The sequence below is a fragment of the Salminus brasiliensis genome, chromosome 9, assembly GCF_030463535.1.
Source record: "Salminus brasiliensis chromosome 9, fSalBra1.hap2, whole genome shotgun sequence".
Lineage (NCBI taxonomy): Eukaryota > Metazoa > Chordata > Actinopteri > Characiformes > Bryconidae > Salminus > Salminus brasiliensis.
This window is the reverse complement of record NC_132886.1, coordinates 35331506-35353130: the sequence shown is the minus strand read 5'-3', so window position 1 is coordinate 35353130 and position 21625 is coordinate 35331506. Positions and strand designations below refer to the sequence as shown.

The 21625-nt window shown below is 40.8% G+C and overlaps 1 protein-coding gene across 1 annotated transcript; it reads left to right on the top strand.

The window, feature by feature from the left end:
• Positions 1–159: 159 nt before the first annotated feature.
• ap1g2 (adaptor related protein complex 1 subunit gamma 2) lies at positions 160–21448 on the top strand. The gene is made up of 22 exons (XM_072688278.1): positions 160–486; positions 1895–2097; positions 2609–2733; positions 3094–3235; positions 3662–3758; positions 4881–4957; positions 5096–5191; positions 5634–5714; positions 6088–6186; positions 7015–7070; positions 8317–8430; positions 9714–9854; positions 11309–11363; positions 11468–11590; positions 11847–11936; positions 12310–12437; positions 12565–12669; positions 15011–15152; positions 15241–15385; positions 16148–16299; positions 17039–17137; positions 18583–21448. Exons 2-22 carry the CDS (start codon positions 1897–1899, stop codon positions 18682–18684), a joined length of 2370 nt encoding a protein of 789 aa, XP_072544379.1. The 5' UTR covers positions 160–486; positions 1895–1896; the 3' UTR covers positions 18685–21448.
• Positions 21449–21625: the final 177 nt, after the last annotated feature.

The window sequence follows — 21625 nt, the reverse complement described above, 5'->3', positions numbered from 1 at the left end:
CTCATAGCTGCAGAATCTCACGATTATATGCCACATGCAGATGATTACAAGTATATAAAACGTGTAAAGAAATGAGAAACTGGAGCACAATGTGACTCCATATAAGGTTACACCATGTGACCACCATTGTCATCATCTGCCTGAAGCCCCCTGCCTTCCTGTACCAGTTCTCCAAGAACCGTGTTTTATTCAGGCAGCTGGAAGAGCTGTAAAAAAAAAAGAAGAATAATAATAAGAGTCCTGAAGAATCGTGTCGCAGCCCGGTGAAGAGGTGGAACCGGCTCTGGTTTTCCAGGAGATTCCCAACTTCACTCCCTGACGTTTAAGTGACTCCCGGATGACGGAAGTTGCGCCGTTGACGGACGTTGAGGGAGACTCACTTCAGGCTGGGTAGATTTCACTAAACTGCAGCTTACAAAAATCAATGACATTTGGTACGACGTTGTCAGCGGGCACTGCTGGACATCTACGAGTGGCAACCATAAGGTGAGATGGTGAGATGAGGCTGGAGTTGGCTCATTGCGCGACTCTTCCGTTCCACCTTAAAAGGTGCAGCCGTCCAGCAGTTAGCTACGTTGTGGCGCCAGGCTGAACTGCGAAACTGCTGCACCATTTAAGGTGGATCGGACCTTTCTGAGAAAACCTCGAGTACGGCAGCGAAAACGATGGGTTAACGAGGCGTTTGGTGAACAATAATGAGAAGTCATACTCCTATGCATCGTTTAAAAGCGTTTTCTTGAAAAATGACCCACACATACCCCCTTTATAGCCTGTTGCTATGAAAACCAATGGACGAAATGCTAGCTAGCGTAGCTAGCTGTTAGCGGTGTTAATTTCTTGTCGTTTTGTGAAGTCAACAAGCACACAAAATATGATAAATTAGATAGCTAGCTAGCTCATTTGAACGTAGCAAATCTTGTTCATCTTTCTCCTTACAAGTTTAGCTATTAAGTAATGTTATTCATTTTATTGCGGTTTAGTTTTGGGCTCTTTTAGGTCTCAAACAGAAAAGGAACCTGGGCAGGTAGCTATAGGTAGCGCTAGCGTTTCGCAGATGATGTAGCTAGCTAGCTAGCGACAGTTAGATTGGGTGGGTAGGTAGCTAGCTAGCAGCTAGCTAGTGTTAGCTAAGTCTATCAGGGGTAAATTTTGTTTTGAAGCTATATGAGAAGGAATTAGCCTCTCTGGATGGCACAATATGGCTCGGACAGGTGTAGCTGTAGTCGTGAATACCTGCCACGGAAGTTGATGGTGTGGTGGTCCACCCTGACGTCATCCGCGCCCTCAATGTTAGCATGTCGGTTTGTTAGCTAGCTACATGTAACACCTTATTTCTTCAAAAGATGGAAAACTACGAACCACATAAACAGGATTGTTTACAGTGGTGGTGAATAAAACCAGGCGTCTGAAGAAATAATGCCACTAAAAGGCCTTAGACCTTTATTTAGCTTGTGAGGGCACTTGTTGTCTTGTTCATTATCATCATTAGGAAAGGCCAGCTGGTGCAAAATGAATGAGTACTCTAGCTAACCAACTGTTCCAACAGCAAGCTAGCTTTGCATAAGCTGTCTAGTGCTACAAAAAAAACCCCTCAGAAATTTTCCTCAGCCTGTGATGAAATTAAGAAATGTTGACAGGAACGGTGGAGGTCAAGTTGACCCCGTTTGACTGCAGCAGGCCCTCAGCAAGACTAAGCTTGCAGACTCTGGAGTGGTGGTGCGCTGTTCTACTGTGCAGCGACACCTGCACTACTGTGACCTTCATTTAGAGGTCATCAGAAGAAAGTCGCCCCTGCGTCCTCAACACGACACAAGCTCAACAGCATCTAAACAAGCCTATGTAAAACTGCACTGCATCGAATAATTAAATCCCTCTGTCTTTCTCGCACAACCAGACATGTCTCCGTCAGTATGCCTGCAGGAGATGATCCGGGTGATCCGAGGAGCTCGGACACAGGGAGAGGAGAGAGGGGTCATTCAGAGAGAATGTGCTGCCATCCGGGCACAGTTTCGCCAAGCTGACAGCGGAGGGCGCTCTCACAACCTAGCCAAGCTCCTATATGTGCACATGCTGGGCTACCCTGCGCACTTTGGGCAGGTAATGAAGTCCGGTGCTTTTCTTTACGTTCTTTATTAAGTTTGTAGATATAGAAGTAGAAAGCATGTGTCTTTGGTTGCAGTGAAAATGCTCAGTTGTCATTTAACAAGCCTACTTACAAGCCAGTTATGTTGCCTTAGTATGAAAGGTTCCGTTTATGGCTGGTTTACATCCCCACAACAGCTCACAGAAACTGTATGTTATTGCATAGTTTTTTACGTTTGTCTAGTTGACCTCATCCTTGAGGCTAAATGAACAAACTCTTAGGAAAGACATTGGACTTCATTTTTGTTCAGGCAGTAGCACAGCTTAGTGGTGTTAGGCCAAAGTCATGAACCTTAGTAATAACAACACTATAGCCTGTTAAAAAATTCAATGTGGCTGCGTTTGGTGCACCCCTGGTATTAATTTTAACTGTTTAAGTTGACAGTCAACAGGGAGTCATTTTTTTTTCACCCCTACTTATGGCCCTTGGCTAAAAATAAAAATTGATTTCTGATGTCCTCCTCAGATGGAGTGTGTTCGTATGATCGCAAGCTCCAAGTACAGTGAGAAACGCATCGGTTACCTGGGGGCCATGATGCTTCTGGACGAGAAGCAAGATGCCAGCTTGCTTATCACCAACTCCATCAAGAAGTAACTTCCTCTCTCTTCAGTATGATGGTGTGCTGCCGTTATCATGACGAATTGCGTCACAGTATGCTTGAGAATCATCACAGATTGATTATAAGAGATATAAAGCCTGTGATCTACAACAGCCAGTGGAGAGTAACTGCATGAGCAGCAAGCAGCTGATTAAACGGCCCACTTAAAATATTATTGGTCACAGTATTCATATTGGTCATAAAAGGTAGCCAGTCCCTAATCGGAATATATTAGATACCATGATCTCATATTTTTGCCTTATTGCCCACCTTTAGAATGTAATATGTACGTTCTTACTGTTTCTGCTTAGAATGGGAATCACCCATGATTGTGCATCTTTTCTTTTTTTAGTGACCTGTCTCATAGCAGTCAGCATGTGCAGTCCCTGGCCCTGTGCACTCTGGCCTGCATGGGCTCTGCGGAGATGTGCCGAGACCTAGCACCTGAGATTGAGCGCCTCCTCAAGGCCTCCAATTCCTACATCAAGAAGAAGGTTCGTCCTGTGGTCGAGTAGCACTTAGACGACTAGTAAACCAGGGGTTTGATCAAAAAACACTACTTAACCTGATTCATTGATGTAAGAATAAATGTATAAAGTTAATAAAGTTCAGTGGCCTTAAGTAGATCTTTTAAAGAAGAAGCTTTGAGTCTAATTAAAGGGTGTTTTGTAAGCAACAAACTACAAACACATAGTAGTTGATTCTTCATTTTGAGGCGATGTAATCCCAAGTATTTTGTTGTGTTCAGGTAAACTCGCACATGCAATCCAATTGGTCAAGCCAAACTGTCTCAAATGTGTAAAAAAAAAAAATAATCATTTCAGATGCGTCCTACTTGCTCTTTTTGTTTTGTTAGCAATAATGATGATAATGATAATGAATTAATCATATTAATGACAATCATGATTTTGTTTCTGTAGGCTGCCTTGTGTGCTGTCCATATTGTGAGGAAAATTCCTGAGCTTGGAGAGCTGTTCACCCCCTCAGCACAGTCCCTGCTCTCTGAGAAGAACCATGGTCAGTCTTTTTGCTGACTCTCACACTAATTCTCTTACATGTTTAGTTTTTAAAGATAAAAGTGTGTTTATTGAGTATTTTTGTATTTTGTTTGTTTTAAGTTCAGTGACGTAGAAATAGTGGGTGACCTTAGTTGCACTGAAAATAATGCTCATTTGTCTTTAACAAGTCTATTTACAACTATTTTGCTTCAGAGTAAAATGTCCAGATTTTTAGTTTCTAGAGGGCTCATGGAAAAATGACACATACCTGTAATTATAGCCTGTAATTATAACCTGTATATTATAGCTTCATTTTAACAATGCAAAAACACTGCACTTATTCTTACTGGGTCTTTCTGGGGTGTGTTGCTGTCCTCTTGTTGTGCCCTCTCAGTGCTATGTGGAGTTAGCTAGTTGGAGAGATTGTAGCCTTAGCTTTTAGCCTTGCCACCATTCTTTTGCTTGTGTCTTAATCCAGAAAAAAAATAATAAGCCAGTACTTTGCTTTTTGATGCGTATTTAGCTTCACAAGCAGGCTGGGTTTATGTACATTTTGGGGGCTGTAAATTTAACGAGTCTTTTAATTGAACTAAGCATGTTGGTTAGATCACCAAACATCTGTTAAGCAGCAGTGTTATGCATTTGGGGGAATGATCTTATTTGGCCATGTACTACATATACACAGAACAGAAATTGTCAGACACATCATAATTTTGAAATACCGTCAAGGTTTGTAAAGACTGCAGTATACAATACTGTGATTAAACTATAACACAGGGAATTCATATAAATGTGGTCCAATTAGCCAGCTAGCAGGAAAAACACATTTTAACCAGCCCAAGAATCCATCCTATTCAATAAACATAATCAAAGTAGGGTTTTCCAGGTCCCAGCAGATCTCACTCAGACTACCATGTCATTAATGTTGGTTGCAAGTTGGCTTGTTTAGATGTAGCCATGGTTAAATCTTTAATTTAGGGCTGAGTGCCTCTTTAAATGAAAAATAGAGGCTATCATTCCTCACATGACCTCTAGACATTTTATGTCACCTAGAACTGAAATAGCAACTCTTCTTCGTGCCCTTGCCATTTTAAGATGGCAAGGCTGTATTTCACCTCGGTACCTGTTTTTCTCTCTGCAGGAGTTTTGCATGGCGCTGTGATTTTGATTACAGAGCTGTGTGAGCGTAACCCTGACAACCTTAATCAGTTTCGTAAGGTAACTATTACACAGTATAAGCAAGACTAATACTCTATATAATAATAAAAACCAGTGTTAATCGTATGTAGCCCTTCTATAGAGTAACTAAAGTGTCTTGACTTTGACTGTAACCTGTTTTATCCCCCCCCCCCTCAGGCTGTTCCAGAGCTGGTCCAGATAATGAAGAATTTGGTCACGTCCGGGTATTCCCCAGAACACAATGTAGCTGGCATAAGTGACCCCTTCCTGCAGGTCAGTCTTGGCTGTTCTTCACCATTGGTCTGTTGCTTGCTTGAAGTTTTGAAAAGAATATGTTGTCTTAAACGTTATACCTTTATACCTTTTGAGAGATTGGAGATCAGTTCATCTTCCACTCAGTGTAGGCACAAGTGTTTTCTTCACCACTATATGCTGTACTCTTATGTAAATAATAAAATGAATTATTGAAAGTCTAGTATTGCTCATGTCCATGAGTGCATGTAAACATCCGACCACAGCTGTGTATATATAGTTTGGTTTGTTGAAGGTTCTGACTTTTTCCAACTTATGTCTAAATGTCTAAGTAAATGTGCTTTTATCTTTGTAAATATTATTTTTAATATATATTTATATTCTAATCAGTAATTTTTCCCAATATTAAAAAAATTAAATATTAAAGCTCTGTTCTTACTGGGTGTATCCTTTTCTATCTTAGGTTCGTATTCTCAGGTTACTGAGAATTCTAGGTCGCAACAATGATGCAGCAAGTGATGCTATGAATGACCTTCTGGCACAGGTATTCTACCGCTGCACATGCTAGCGCACACATACAGACAATGCACACTCAATTAGATCCTCAGTTTCTTACTGTTTTCTATGCACCAGCTGCCATTTATTTTAAGTAGAGTCCTATCTTGAGTAAAGTAGTGTCCTATCTTGTCCTATCCTTTAATTTAATCAGTTGGTCTCTGCATCCTCCAACATTTGAAATGTCTTGGAATGAGAGCCTGCTCCCACACACCCATGAAAACCAGTAGAAACGGTCCAAAGTGACTTTTTGTAGACCATTTCAGAGATAAAAGGTTTTGTAAGGACAGTGACCACATGCTCACTAGTGATAATTGGATTAGTATCAGCATTGAAAATGACTGTTCGTTCTTGTTGTGCAGGTGGCCACTAACACTGACAGCAGTAAGACTGCAGGCAGTGCAGTGCTATATGAAACGGTGCTCACTATCATGGACATCAAATCAGAGAGTGGACTCAGGGTACAGTATAATACTTCTCTCACACTTGCACAACCCTTACGATGGTCGGCATGCAAAACCTGTTTAACTTTTTCCTTAAATGCGGCAGACTTTCCCGTTTCACATGTTTGCAGTCTGTTGTCGGAACAGTGGCAGATCCAGCACATTCACACCTATCCGGACAGTCGGAGTGATTTTCTATATCTTTACTGAATAGTAATAATAATAGGATATAATTAAAGTCATGGAGTTTAGAAGCTATGCCCTCACAGAGCTAATCACAGTCCTGAGTTTTACATCAATTAATCATCAGCATTAAACATATTTAATATTCACGTCTCAACATTCTCTTACTCCATTTATTTTTTATTTTACCAATACAAAAACACATATTTTTGATTATATACAGTGGCCTTTATAATGTTACATTATCATAATTTCAGGTTCAACATTTTAAAATTACGAGCCTTTTTTTTTTTTTTTTTTTGACCGTCCTTCTCATTTTAAGACACTATAATGTTTGGGAAACTTGGATTGCTACTTTTTCCTTCTCCTCTATTAATGGATATCCGGTTGAATATCAAAAGTAATTCTTGCAACAAACCAAAACAATTCCATGAATTTTAATCTGTATCATCCTTGGAAACTTTCTCCTGGGAAAAACTTTTCATCTTGATCTCTGTGCACATGTACTCTTAACTCTTTTCTAGGAAACTGCAGGTGTGAAAGAGTAGTTGACTGTGCTAGAGCTCCTGCAGACACTGTCTTTTTTAAACCTACTACACTACTATTTTTAATACTGTGTGATTTTACAGATTACAGTAACACTGTTTCTGTATCTCTTGACAGGTTCTTGCTGTGAATATTTTGGGGAGGTTTCTTCTAAATAATGACCGAAATATCCGGTAAGTCTTTCAATTCGATTACAGTTCATTAGGAGATGATTCAGGTGGTATTTCAGAGTATTTCAGTGTGCAATGAGAACTGTTCCCATGCTAATTATCTCGTCTTCTCTCTATCTGCACATCCACATCTAACTCAGTCAGAGGTTTTATCCAAGGTCACAAAACATCTTAACTACCACAGAGCTAAAGGTTTCCCCATGGGGACAAGCAGGCCTGACTTGCTGTTTCTATTAGCATGTCACGCTCGAGTCTCTGCCTCTGTTCGTCAGCGCCGAGGGATCCGATTACCTTCTGATTTTTATCAGCCCGTGTGGGTCAGCCGGAGGCGTGGTGCAGGAGCAATCAGGCTTAGCAGGCCTATCTGCTTTCAGCAGCTGATGCCTTTCAGATACCATTTCAGTTTGACTGTTGACCTTGGCTCTTGATACTTGATGCTCATGCTTTATAGGAGTATTCCAGTGTTTTTCAACCTTATAGGTTAGCAATACAGCAAGTAGAGATAAGGCTGCCAATTGATTTCAGATGTTTACTTATTAAGTTCTCTTAATAGAGTGGAGCTAATGAATTTGCTCGTGATTAGAGCATTAGCTTGGGGCTAGCGTGTGAAAAAACTGTCATGGTATCGGCTTTGTCGGCTCTGTGCACTAAACAATTCTGCATTTACTTTTTATGGAATTTCCATTCAGCTAGCTAAGTGCACTATTTGATTGTAAACTAAGCTACATTTTAAATCTGTTTAGTGCACTATATAGGGAGTTGAGGGCCATTTGGCTATAGCAACAAGTAAGCTAAAAAAGTGCTTCCCAACTCCTTATGCACTGCTCTCCTTGTTAGTGTTTCCCCTGCTTCCAACACACCTGGCCCAACTTATCTGGTCATTAACAACCCTTAACTGAGTTGATGCAGACTTTTTAAAGCAGGAAACAGGCATTATGGCTCTAGGACCAGGGTTAGGAAACTCCGGTTCAACTCCCCCACATAGGTACATTATTAAAATTCTTATATGCAGGTGACTTTTAAAGGCGAATTTAAGAAGAAAATCCCCTTAGACTCCAAAGGGTTAAACAGCCGCTGTTTTGTTTTGGATGGTTTTGTTTCAATGAATTTGAGGAACTCTGGTGAGACATTGGGCTATCAGGGTATGTTCTAAACATCTAACTCTAAATTGCCTATGAGAAATTGTAGTTCTTTTTTTTATGGAAACGGTGGATTTTCTGTGATGAGTGTCTCTTCATGTGTGTCGCAGCTATATATCAATGACTTCGCTCCAGAAGATAGTTCAGACAGATCACACTGCAGTGCAACGGCACAGGGGGACCATTGTGGACTGCCTGAAAGACCAGGATGCCTCAGTGAAACGGTACAGGATATGCTTCAGCACATTCCAGTCTTTTACCTTTTACCTTGACATAATTACTTTTTTGCCGCTTTGCCCAAATGCAGTAGATCATCCAACTTCTTTAGTTTTGCCAATGGAAACCTAAATGTACAGGTATAAATGTGGCCAAAAGTATATGAACACCTAGTGTCAGACCTGTATGAGCTTGTTGGACCTCTGATTATAGAACTATGGCCACCAGTATGGATCTATATTTGCTCTCCGGGGAAGGTTTTACATAAGATTTTGGTGTATCTGTGCGAAGTTGTACCCTATGGTCAAAATAGCCTTTGTGAGATCAGGCAGTAATGTAGGTTGAGAAGGCCTGGTCTCCCAAAGGTGTTCAGTGGGGTTGAGGTCAGATCTCTGTGCCCTCTGGAGTTCCTCCACAACAAACTTGTCACACCATATCTTTATAGACCTCAGTTTATTCTCAAGGACACAGTCAAGCAGGATCAGGAAAGGAGCTTGCATAACGTTTTGCTACAAAGTTGGATGCATACAGTTGTGTAAAACACCTTTTGTAAGCTGTAGCATTTACATCACCATTTACTAGAGCAAAGAGGCGTTGCCAAACCCTGTAAAACATGCCCCAGACCATTATTCCTCCTTCACCAAACTGTGGACACTATGTAGTTAACTGTAGTTAGCTTTCTCCTGACATTTGCCAAACCCAGATTCATCCATTAGACTGGCAGGTAGTGAATTTACCTTTGACGCTCAGTTTTTGGGCAGGTGTTGCTTTCAATATCAGTTTGGAAGTCTGTAGTGAGTGATGCAGCAGAGGATGGGAGTTTTCTACCTGCTGTCTGCATCAGCACTTGGTGGCCACACTCTTTTGAGAAAGTTTGAATGTTCTCATAGATGCTTCCATTTAACAATAATGGTTGACTAGAGCAGCCCTAGCAAAGGAAAGTTTTCTAACTAATTTGTAAAGGAAAGGTAGCCTCCTAGAACACTTCCATGTTTGAAGTCACTGAGCTCTTTAGTATGACCCAGTCTACTGCCAGTGTTTCTGTATGGAGATTGCATGGCTATGTACTTGATTAGACATGCCTTTTAGCAAAAGATGTGGCTGAATGAAGTCATTAGGAGTGTTCACATACTTTTGGCTACATAGTGTATGTTTTATACCAAAAATACCTTTTAGACCTGCAAGTGGGTAAAAAAAGAGGGGGGGGGCTTTTAACATTGTTGCCATTTTTAGCTTAAAAAGTTGGTTAGGTTCTCTCAAAGTCAAAGTTTGTCTGTTGTTCCTCCTGCAGGCGTGCCCTGGAGCTGTCGCTGGCTTTAGTCTCCGCAGCAAATATCCGCAGTATGATGAAGGAACTCCTTCTCTTCCTCTCTACTTGTCCCCCAGAACTTCGATCCCATGCAGCATCTGGCATCTTCAATGCTGCTGAAAGGTTGTCTTTAGTTCACTGTTTTTTGTTTTTTTTTTGTTCTACAGCCTCATTAGTTTCAGATCAGCCTAATTGAATTCTCCACACTCAAGCTTAAAACGTACACATTGCCCCTTTTTTCACTGTGTAATGCCTGTATTACTAAAGATGCTCCTTACTTAATTACTTCCTGCATGCTGCTCACACTTACTATGAATTTGAAATCATCCAGTTCCCTAAGAGCAGGAAGCTCTCAGTGAAACCGAACAAGGAATTTACTACATCATACTATTTCAAAATACTCTCTGCGCTGAACTCAATGTTGGCTTACCCAACCAGCTGAAAATTATATATATATCCAAATAAATAGTAAAATTATTTTGGCTTTCCAAACTGAAACTTTGAGACAATAAATCATTATTTTGACATAATGAATCAGAGATTGAACTGGAAAGAGAGAATAGTTTTTTTTCCTCCCTATTTTGCAGAAACTGACTTATACAAAAAGCATGTTTGCTTTATAGTGTGCTGGTTATGATTATGAAGTTGCTCCTGCAGATTAGTAGATAATGCCCTAAATTGGCCACTCCTCTCAGACGTAGTGTCTGTATACTGTCTGTAATTAGCAGAGATTTTTGTGCAAGTTCTAGTGAAATCTCGAGTCTCAAATTCTGATTCAAGTCTTGCGTTCCTAGATTGCAAGGTCAAGTCTATAGAGTGCTAGTTGCATTTGAGAGTCAGAATTGAGTTACTACACAAGCAGAGTCTCTCAATTCTCTGGAGAGCAAGTCAGACTTGAACCTCTGGGTTGCGAGTCAGAGTCAAGTCTTCAGTCTCTGTAGGCTAATCTCGAGTCTCTAGAATGAGAATCCCAAGTCAAGTCCCAAGTCTCTGGAATGAGAGTTTCTCAAGAGTCTCAGAAGTGCAAGTTGGAATTGAGTCTTAAACCTCTGGGGTGTGATCTTAAGTCAAGTCTTAAGTCTCGGGTCTCTGGAGTGCATGTCAGAGAGTCGAGACATGTCTAGTGAGTCATGTCTAAAGTGTAAGAGTCAAGTCTTGAGTCTGTAGAGTGTGTGTCAGTGTTACATGCCCAAATCACATGTTTCCAAATGAGTCTCGGGTCTCCGGATACAAGTCAGAGTCAAATCATAAGTCTGCAATACAGATTTTTTTGTCTTGTTGGCATCTGCAGGCATTGTAATGTACAAAAGTAAACTCAACTAAAATCCTGTCAGTATCAACAAAATCATCAGACAACCCTTCATTGTAGAAAAGCCTTCAGTCTAAGAAACAGAACTGATGCTCCATGTGCAGTAAATGTGACATTAAAAATAAAACCGCAAGACAGCTTGCTTAGTTTGTAATGTGGACTAGTCCCAGTCAGACTATGCCAGCTATCATTAAAAAACAGTTGCTCTGAAAATAATTTTATTTGTGTACATTTAAAATGATTGAATGTCTTTCTGTATGTCTGTCAGGTACGCACCCTCTCAGCGCTGGCACATTGACACCATCCTGCATGTCCTCATCACGGTAAATATCCTCACTATAATGCACCAAGAACATGCACATGCACACTTTAACTGTTCTTAAATGTTCTTAAAGGGCTGAGTAAAATGTCATACCCGTTCCCTCAGGCAGGGGGTGACGTGAGAGATGAGACTGTGCCTAACCTGATCCAGCTCATCACTGCAGCATCTGAACTGCACTGCTACACCGTTCATAAGCTCTACAGGGCGCTCATCACCGACATCACACAGGTAAGGATGAAAAGTGGTGGTCCCTTTTCTTTGATTGACAGGGGTAGAGGGAGGGGATTACATTGGGCAGGAATGTTCTCTTATGTCAGCTAACAAATGCAGGCATTCTTAGCATTGCACTAAATGAGGTGGGCATTTTTCATTAATAACAACAATAAACAAAATCCTGACAGATCTGTGCAATGGTGTGTGTGATCTTCTGTACTTTTTATATTTTATTTTATTTATTTATTTATTTATTTCTCTTTTTTTTAAGCAATCGCTGGTTCAGGTAGCCTGCTGGTGTATAGGGGAGTATGGTGATCTGCTGCTGAAAGGGGAGTGTGATGAGATCACGCCCATACAGGTAAAGAAAACGCACAGCTTTTTTTTTCAAGGGTTCCTCATTGTCCTGACCACCTTCTTGACTTGGTTTCGTTTTCATTTAGACAGGGCCTTGACTTTGTCTCTGTCTCTCTTAGACTCACGTTTGACTTTGTCTCATTATTAATTGGACTCTGTATTGATTCTGGCTGGCTTTTATTTGCACCCAGTATTGACTTTATTTTGGACCCCTTTAAGCTCTTCTTCACCTAATCTTCAGTAGTCGTTGTCCTGCACTTGTCTTGGACTCCACAAGGGTGGTCTTGACAATGGATCTAATTAGGAGTGAATGTTTATTTATTTATTTATTTAAAACACAGCACAGTCTTTGTATTTTCATTCTCATCTGTCGTCAGGTAACAGAAGACGATGTCCTAGATGCCCTGGAAACAGTCTTGCAATCCCACATGTCGGCTCCAACATCCAGAGGTTTTGCCCTCACTGCCATTATGAAGCTGAGTACCCGCATCACAAACAATGTTGAGTAAGTTTCAAATTAAGTATTATTATCTAAGGCAAAATCTGAGAGGAGATTCGGTGCAGCGAAGTTACTAATTTGATTGATGTTCGTGCTCTGTCTTTCTTTGCCGGTCTCTCCCTCGCTCCAAAAGCCGAATCAGGAGTGTGGTTAGTATTTATGGCAGCTGCATTGATGTGGAACTCCAGCAAAGGGCAGTGGAATACAACGCTCTTTTCAAGAAATATGACCACATGAGGTACTTCATTAAGTCTTAACTCACTCTCAATATTTAAGTTTGGCCATAAACGCAGACTGCCCGTGGTGTTTGGGTGTTAAAGATAATCAGGTGGAGCTTTCTCTAAACTCCCTAAAATCATTGTGCTGCTAAGGGACTGGTCTGGATTATTGGCCTATTGTTCAATGTTTACTTAAAGATCCCCTATAAAACAGTAGAAAAGTAAATAATATGCCTTTTAAATGCAGTGCATTCTACAAATGTCAGCATCTTTGGTACTTGGTGCTTTTCCCCACATAATAATTATTATAATATAATTATTAATAATTATTATTAAATGTTTCACGTAAAGGTGCATATATATATATATGTGTGTGTGTGTGTGTGTGGTCTAATGACATCAACACCCTATATAAGGTGTGCTTAATTATTAGGCAACTTCCTTTCCTTCGGCAAAATGGGTCAGAAGAGAGATTTGACGGACTCTGAAAAGTCAAAAATTGTGAGATGTCTTGCAGAGGGATGCAAAAGTCTTGAAATTGCCAAACTTTTGAAGCGTGATCACCGAACAATCAAGCGTTTCATGGTCGCAGGAAATGTGTTGGAAAAAAAAGGCGCAAAATAACTGCCCATGCATTGAGGAAAATCAAGCATGAAGCTGCCAAGATGCCATTTGCCACCAGTTTTGCCATATTTCAGAGCTGCAACGTTACTGAAGTATCAAAAAGCACAAGGTGTGCGATACTCAGGGACATGGCCAAGGTAAGGAAGGCTGAAAAACGACCACCTTTGAACAAGAAACATAAGATAAAACGTCAAGACTGGGCCAAGAAATATCTTAAGACTCTTGATGGGCCAGATGGATGGGCCCGAGGCTGGATCAGTAAAGGGCAGAGAGCTCCACTCCGACTCAGATGCCAGCAAGGTGGAGGTGGGGTACTGGTATGGGCTAGTATCATCAAAGATGAACTTGTGGGACCTTTTCGGGTTGAGGATGGAGTGAAGCTCAACTCCCAGACCTACTGCCAGTTTCTGGATGACACCTTCTTCAAGCAGTGGTACAGAAAGAAGTCGGTATCGTTCAAGAAAAACATGATTTTCATGCAGGACAATGCTCCATCACATGCATCCAAATACTCCACAGCGTGGCTGGCCAGTAAGGGTGACATGGCCCCCTTGTTCACCTGATCTGAACCCCATAGAGAACCTGTGGTCACTCATAAAATGTGAGATCTACAGGGAGGGAAAACGGTACACCTCTCTGAACATTGTCTGGGAGGCTGAGGTGTCTGCTGCACGCAATGTTGATCATAAACAGATCAAGCAACTGACAGAATCTATGGATGAAAGGCTTTTGAGTGTCATCGTAAAGAAAGGTGGCTATATTGGTCACTGATTTGTTTTTGTTTATTTCTAAATGTTGTTATATTGGTTTACCTGGTGACAATAAACAAGTGAGATGGGTATATATTTGTTTTTTATTAAGTTGCCTAATAATACTGCACAGTAATAGTTACCTGCACAAACAGATATCCTCCTAAGATAGCCAAATCTAAAAAAAACTTCCAAAAATATTAAGCTTTGATATTTATGAGTATTTTGGGTTGATTAAGAACATAGTTGTTGTTCAATAATAAAAATAATCCTCTCAAATACAACTTTCCTAATAATTCTGCACACACTGTATATATTCAGTGGGGGGGGGTAGGAAAGAAGAAACACATATTTGGTCACACGTCAGACAGGCCTCAAATTGGCTTGTAAGGGCTATGGCTTCATGCTCATTGCTATTGCCAGGTGAAGCTTTCATAAATACTGAGTGCTGTACCTTCAGGAAGATTATGCAGCGTTTATATTTTATAAGCATTTATATTTTACTGGTATTACACCTACATCTATAAAAAGACTGTTAATGAAGAGGAAATGATCCTAAACACACCTCAATTCCCATTACTTCTAGAGGCGCAAGCTGAAGGTTTGTCCTCACAGTCCCCCGACCTGATGACCAATAGGTCATCTTTTACTCACTTTTACACGCTAGTCACAGTAACAAATATTTGGGGAGACTTGGCTCCCCAAACATTTGCATGCCACAACACATGGTTTCTCATATTATATTACTAATATTTATAAAAGTGGATGAACGTATGACGCGAATCCAGGCTTTAGGATGATAAATAGTGACTATTTGCAAACTAAAGCCAACTGCACATTTTGGGCCAAACCATTGCTTTACGTCTGTCTGTATCATACCATAATGCAAGGCTTTTTAGGTTTTGTGTCTGTATGGTCACCATTTTATTACCCAGTCATATTCAGTAGTGCTGCTGCATGTGATGTAGTAACTAAATCATCTGGACAGGGCAGCCGTTTTGGAGAGGATGCCCGTAATGGATAAGAATTCGTCTGGTCACACCAACGGAGACCCGAGTGGAGAGGCCACAAAAGACTTTAACCAGCCTAAACCAATCCAAGGAGTCCTGATCCAAGAACCTGCAAACCAGGTAATTAAATTCAAGCAGCTCATTTGCATCTACTGTTGGTGAGCCACGGGTTGAACTGGACTTCTTTCACCCATCCTCTTTTTCCTAGGTGTGTAACCTTTTGGACTTGCTGGGTGAAACTAATCCACCTCTACTGGCCAGCCATGATCAACCCAGCACTGCTCCCAATTCTACCATTTCAAACGTACAGGAAAACCTGCTGGATTTGCTCGGAGGACTAGAGCCCATCCATCGTAAGGGACAGCATGACAGCATTTATCAATCATTTTTGAAGATGAGCTCCTCTGTTTTCACATTTTTACATTGTTAAATGGTTGAGATCTACATAACATCATTTAGAGAGGATTTGATGTGAAATGGTTCATAGCAGGGAAACCTACTGACTGAGATTTCTTTACAGTGGTGGTGATGGGAACCAGGGGTCTCTATGTCTACACTGTAAATGACATTTATTTATTACCCAAAACCACCAATAGTGACTAGCACTAGCACCACTGCTACTAGTGGGAACTGTTTTGCCTTACATCAGGGAGTGTATTCATAACAATTATATGTAAGATCTTTCTGTGATGGCTTTTAGAGGCATCAAATTCTTTGAGTGCCATTCACCATTACTGAATTAGTTGCCATTACTGAATTAGTTATTACTGAATAGTGCAGAAAATGAGTTGCCTGTTTGTTTTTTAATTTATTGATCTTATTTAAAGGTTTACATTTGCTGGTTAACAGCACCATAGCGGCTCACAGCCTAGCCTAGCTTGATCCGTATAGTGTTGTCCTCTCTGGGTCCTCTTTGTATCTAGTTAGCTTTTAGCCTAGCACCCGGCTTGCTTCACCAGCTTCTCCACTACTGAGGTCTCCTTGTTCAGCTATGCCAAAAAAAATACAGTTAAAGCCAAGCTTGAAGGCCAAACTTTGGCCCTCACAGTTAATTTTGTAATAGAGAGTACTGCTTTGTTGTAACTGTATATGTCTTTGTGTGTGTGTGTGTTTAGCTCCCAGTGTGACGGTCTATGAGAAGGGAGGATTGAGTCTGAAACTTCATTGTGACAAAGAGACAGAAATGGGCATCACGGTCACCTTCACCGCCTCAAACTCCACTCAGAGTGACATCACATGCTTTACCTTACAAGCAGCAGTACCTAAGGTTGAGGATTTGTGGGGTTTTTTTGTTTGTTTGTTTTTTTGTTTTTTTTTGTGCATTAAGTGAAAAAATACTCATCAGTAACATCATGATTGGTTATCATGTGGAATGCAAAGATTAACATGAAATATAGATGCCCTTCAATTCTACTTCTACAAAGTACAATTAGGCCACTTGCATGCCTGTGTTAGAAATTAGAATTACTTCAACAGTGTAACAATAGGGTCGGCAGGAGATAGACAATGCCAGTAATGTTACAGACGGTTAAATCATAATGAAGTCTTTTCTGTACACTGATGACCCAAAACATTATGACCTGTTGGACTTCTGAGTCCCACCAGCTCACTTCAGAATGCCTCTGAAGGTGTCCTGTGGTATCTGGCATGATTCCTTTACAGCAGATTCCAGGTAGAGACCAGATGGCATAGCCCTCCCACAAATCAACACCCCGTCAGCAAAACTCCTTTACCAGCTCAAGCCCTCATGCAGCAGGGGTGCCCATATTTTTATCCATGACTGTATCCTAGAGCTTGACATGTGCTGCTGTTGCAAGATAATCAGTGTTTATTTGTGAATCATAATGTTTTGGCTCATGGGTGTATTTTGAGTCTAACAGTTAAATTGATTTCTATGAGCGCTGTATTGAAAATTTTACTGCTGGTGCTAAGCTCTGTTTAAAAGCCTTAAAATGTTCCGCAGCTGTTAAGAGAATGACATTTGTCTGTACTGGTTTCTCCTGCAGAGCGTTCAGCTTCAGATGAAGGCTCCAAGTGGTGATGTAATTCCAGCACAAGGCTGCGGTACTGTTACCCAGACCGTTTTACTCAGCTACCCCAACAAGGTCAGTCACTTTCAGTCTGCGTTCAGTTCTGTCTGGTAGTGACGAGCAAATCATTCTTTTAAATGGCTGAATCAAGCTTTTCTGTAGCATCTTTGCAACATTATATGACCTTCTTAAAGACTGAATAATTGTAATAAAATTAATCTAATAATCTTTACCAGTGTAAAAACGCTCTGAGATTGTGTTTAAAATGGCATACTGTGTGCTGTATGTATATTATAACAAAATCAATCATACCTGCATGCTCATTCTGATAATTCTGCATTTGAATGACATGAAAGATTGTTCTCTATGAATGTAATCAAACAAAAGTACACAATAATGGAAAAATGTGAACTAAAATCGAGGCCCTTGTAATTTATAAGACCCCTGTATGTATTCACCTTTATTTGTAGTTTCACAGTAGTGATGGCAGACACTTTGTTAATGGGGCTCAAAAGATTAATGGGGGTTATTGGGGACGTTTTGACCTCACCAAGAAAAACTGACTGAAAACGTGTCAATGAGCCAGTCTCGAGAACCACTTCGATGGTTCTGGACATGCTGGGCTCACCATATATCACTCACTCACTCATTCAGTCAAAGCAATTATGTGAACCTGTTCTGTCACGGTTGACCGAAAGTATTGAGCATCCAGGCTGATGAAGAAAACGCGTGCCTGAAATATAAAACACATGAATATGAAATAAAGGCTATTAGGATATTCATATTTTTTGTGAGGTCAAGATTAGTTCTAAAACACTTGCTTAAAACAACAATACATAACATTATTACCTTACAGCCTTATAACAGCTTTGAGATCGTTGGGGTGCTCCACTGACCTACTCGAGGCTCAGCACGCTGCTTACTTAATATTTAACACTTGTAAAGTGGGCAGTATAACTCTCATGAGAACTGCATATTTGTGAAAAAAAAAAAAAAAAGAAATCCTTAAATAATGCTCTCCCGTCTCAGTCCTCATGCTTCTTTTACCTTAAGAGACAGTTCTGTATCTCTGAACTTGTCCAGAAATGTATGTAAACATGTCCTCCTTTTAGAGGTGGCTCAGAGTGTGAATTCTACTTCCCAGACAAGGAGAAGTCTAAGAAAAATTCGAGGGAGTAAGAAATAGCAATACTCGCACAATGCAGGTTTATTTATATTCTATTATCTATTATTTATAATACATTTTATATTAAATATTTTGACTCTGAACTGGCTTATTAGTGTCTCAGCATGTTCTGTACCTGGTCAGCCTTAATGAGGGCAGAATTTAGAGCCATACTGAGTTTCTATGTGTAGTTTTCAACACCGGCTCAGATTGTACTCCGTGTAGCCTTACATTGCTAAAGAATCAGTTTCATGGCCTGCCAACGAAACTGCTTCGGTACAGTGAATCAGAAGTGTCTGTTTCAAACCTCTGCTCGTTTAACTGTACATCTTACACTTTCTCTTTCTTTCTGCAGACAAGCCTAAAGATGCGAGTTCGGCTGTCTTACTCCAGTCAGGGCACGGTGTGTCAGGACATGGTACAAATCGACTCCTTTCCGAGCCCCGCCTGGAGCTGAGAGCTGTCAGCAAATCAGTACTTGGTGAAAGGAGTCGCTGTTCTCTTATTTCTGATGTATTGAGACTTCCTCAATACCTAGATGTCCTACAGTTTTCTAAATATGTTTTGTTTTTTGTTTTTTATTCCTTTAACCGGAGCAATGAATACCTCTGAGAAGTGATTACACCTTTTGCGAGCGATCCCACTTCAGAAGGCGACGCCTCAGTTCAAATGTGGATTAAGTCATGTGATTTGTCGTTCTTTCTTCTGAACCCTGGCACTGATGTGTTGTGTCGTTAGAAAGACTGCTGCTATTCCATGCGTATGTTACACTTCAGACGGCATTGACCCTTGATCAGTCAATTTTATACATGTTCAGGTATTAACGAGTTGTCAAGGATACAGACGGGTGACAAACGAAAGTAGAAAAGCCTGAATGAATATGTGGAGAAATGTAAGGACAGTTGTACTGCATGATACAACTCTGCGTCCTGCCAGCAAGTCTTAATTTGTTTGTCAGGAAAAAGTATGGATGGGGCACGGCTGCTCAGCTGGCCCGAGTTTCAGTAGAAACGGTCCCTGAAAGGCCCGTTTTACAGCTACACTGTCCGAAGAAAGGGTACTGTCCTGGTAAATTTCAGTCCCCCAAGGTATTGACAATGCAAACGTACCCTCAATACTCTCCGGTTGTGAACCTTAAATGAGATTTAAAGGTACACATCATTGATATTCCCAGGAGAAATTGGAATGTGTGTACCTTTTCCATAACATAAGGAAAATGGGAAAACAAATCTAATGCGCATAATTAATTACCTTCCCAAATCCAACTAAACAGCCAAGACATGTTTGATATCTAACATTTTGCTTCTTTAGCTTACAACTGTGGATGCTAGGCTAATGCTGCTAACAAACAATGGATGAAGACTTTTACCAATCTTATATCTGTGAATACATGCCCACAATCCTCTCTTAACCCCTTCAAAATCCATCCAGATTTTAGTTTGATGGAACTTAACATTTAATGGCCCCTCCTGAAAGGGGCATTAGCAGAAGTTAGCCTTTTATCTGGAGCCAGAGCACTTAGCAAACATCTTCGCTTTAATGTTATCTGTAGGTCTTCTGGGATAGTCGAACAGGAGTAAAAATTCAAAAGCTGTGTACACTAGCCCTTACGATGTCCGATGCCGCAATATGTTCTGTCCCATTCCAATGCGATACAGCAATGAACCTTACAGCAGGATATGACTGCTAAACTGCTGGATTTCCAGATGTTCGTAGCTTAAGTCAAGATGGTCTCCACTTTTATTTGTTTATTCTCCAAACTCTTCCTTTCAAAGGAATATGGAACAGTTGTGTTCCTTAACCAAAGTTCTTTAGACGCCGCGTTTGTACCTACCTTGAAACATGTCCCTGAGAGTGTAAAATAGGGTTGCAGAGTGTAACCCCTCATTGCAAAGACAATGATCAGGGCAACTGCCTGTACTATATCGACAGAAGTTTTGGGACACTTGCTTATTGATTGTATCTTCCAAAATCAAGGGTATTAAAAAAAGTGTATCCTGCTTTTGCTGTAGTAACTGTCTCTACTATCTAGGCAAGGCTTTCTTCTACATTTTGGAGCATTGCTGTGAGGACCTCATTGCATTCAACAACATTCTGCGTTAGTCAGGTGAGGACACCATCATTCCAGAGAACACCGTTCCACTGCTCCACAGTTCAGTGCTACCCCTAGCATTATACTTTGTGCCATGCTCCCCACGAGAACTTGTACAGGCCTGGATGCTGCTCAATTGTTACAGTGAGCACGGCTTGGGTGCGTTGAGTCAAAGACCAGGAGCAGGACTAAGAAACATGGACGTTAGCCCAGTTCCAAATGGCGCCCTAAGCACTGCTGTCTTCTCAAAGCCCATACTTTTGTGGTGTAAACAACGTGCCTGCAGTTGTAAAGGGCATGAATCCTCGTGGGCACTTGCAGGGGACTAGTCGTGTGCTTAGGATTTGAAGGCCGATGTGGAGGCCGCCATCCATAAGGCGCTGGGTGGCTTGCTGAGTTTACAAAGATCAGTCATATCTCGAAGGCCTTCCCCAGATCTCGACCCAGGTCTCTAAAACTCCTTTGAGAGATTTTGGAGCAACACCGTTAGATAGCATGGTTGTCATGCTGTTTGGGACAACAGTGTTTCATTCCTCCAGTACGGTTCCAGAGACTGTAGAAGCTGGCCAAATACCTTACTAAGACGCTTAATTTAGGTTTTTCCCTTCGATTTCTCACCCGTCTGTAAGTATGGGTAAGACTGCTCAGTGTAAAACCAGACAGCGGGCTGACACTCAGTGGGGCTAAATGCTGTTACAGTACTACTGAAAGGATATGAAGCTCAATCCTTTCTGAATGCCTTACCCTGTCGACATGCCTTGCACTCGCAACCCTGCCCAGAGACACTCAAATTGGGGAGGGGGGAAGAAATGTTGAATTTATGTGATTTAACATAACGGAACTGATACTCCAACACAGTTACTTCACCAATGAATGTGTGTTTACCTAAATTGTGTTGGTGTAGCCTGTTCTGTTCACACGGACCTGATGTACACGTTTGAATTATGTAAATTCAGCATATATATTTTTTTTCTCCCTTTTCCAGTGCAGATACCATGTTGAGTTTGTATGTGACTGTGAATTCCTACTGTCTGACTTCAGCATCACTCATCTTCAGATGGGTTGTTGTGTGGATTGAGTTGGTTTTATGGCTTCTTCTTATTTTTAAAATAAAGTTTATTTTAAACAACATCAGTGTTCAGGTATATTTTGTTTTTAGTCCAAACTTATGAAAAAAATAAGATAAAATCCAATCCGGTGGTTCGGAATTAGAGCCACTTAAGGCATATTTTTTTTAAATCAGGTATGCGCCATAATCCTAATTCCAGAGTGTGTACCAATATACACCCAGGAAACACAGGTCATG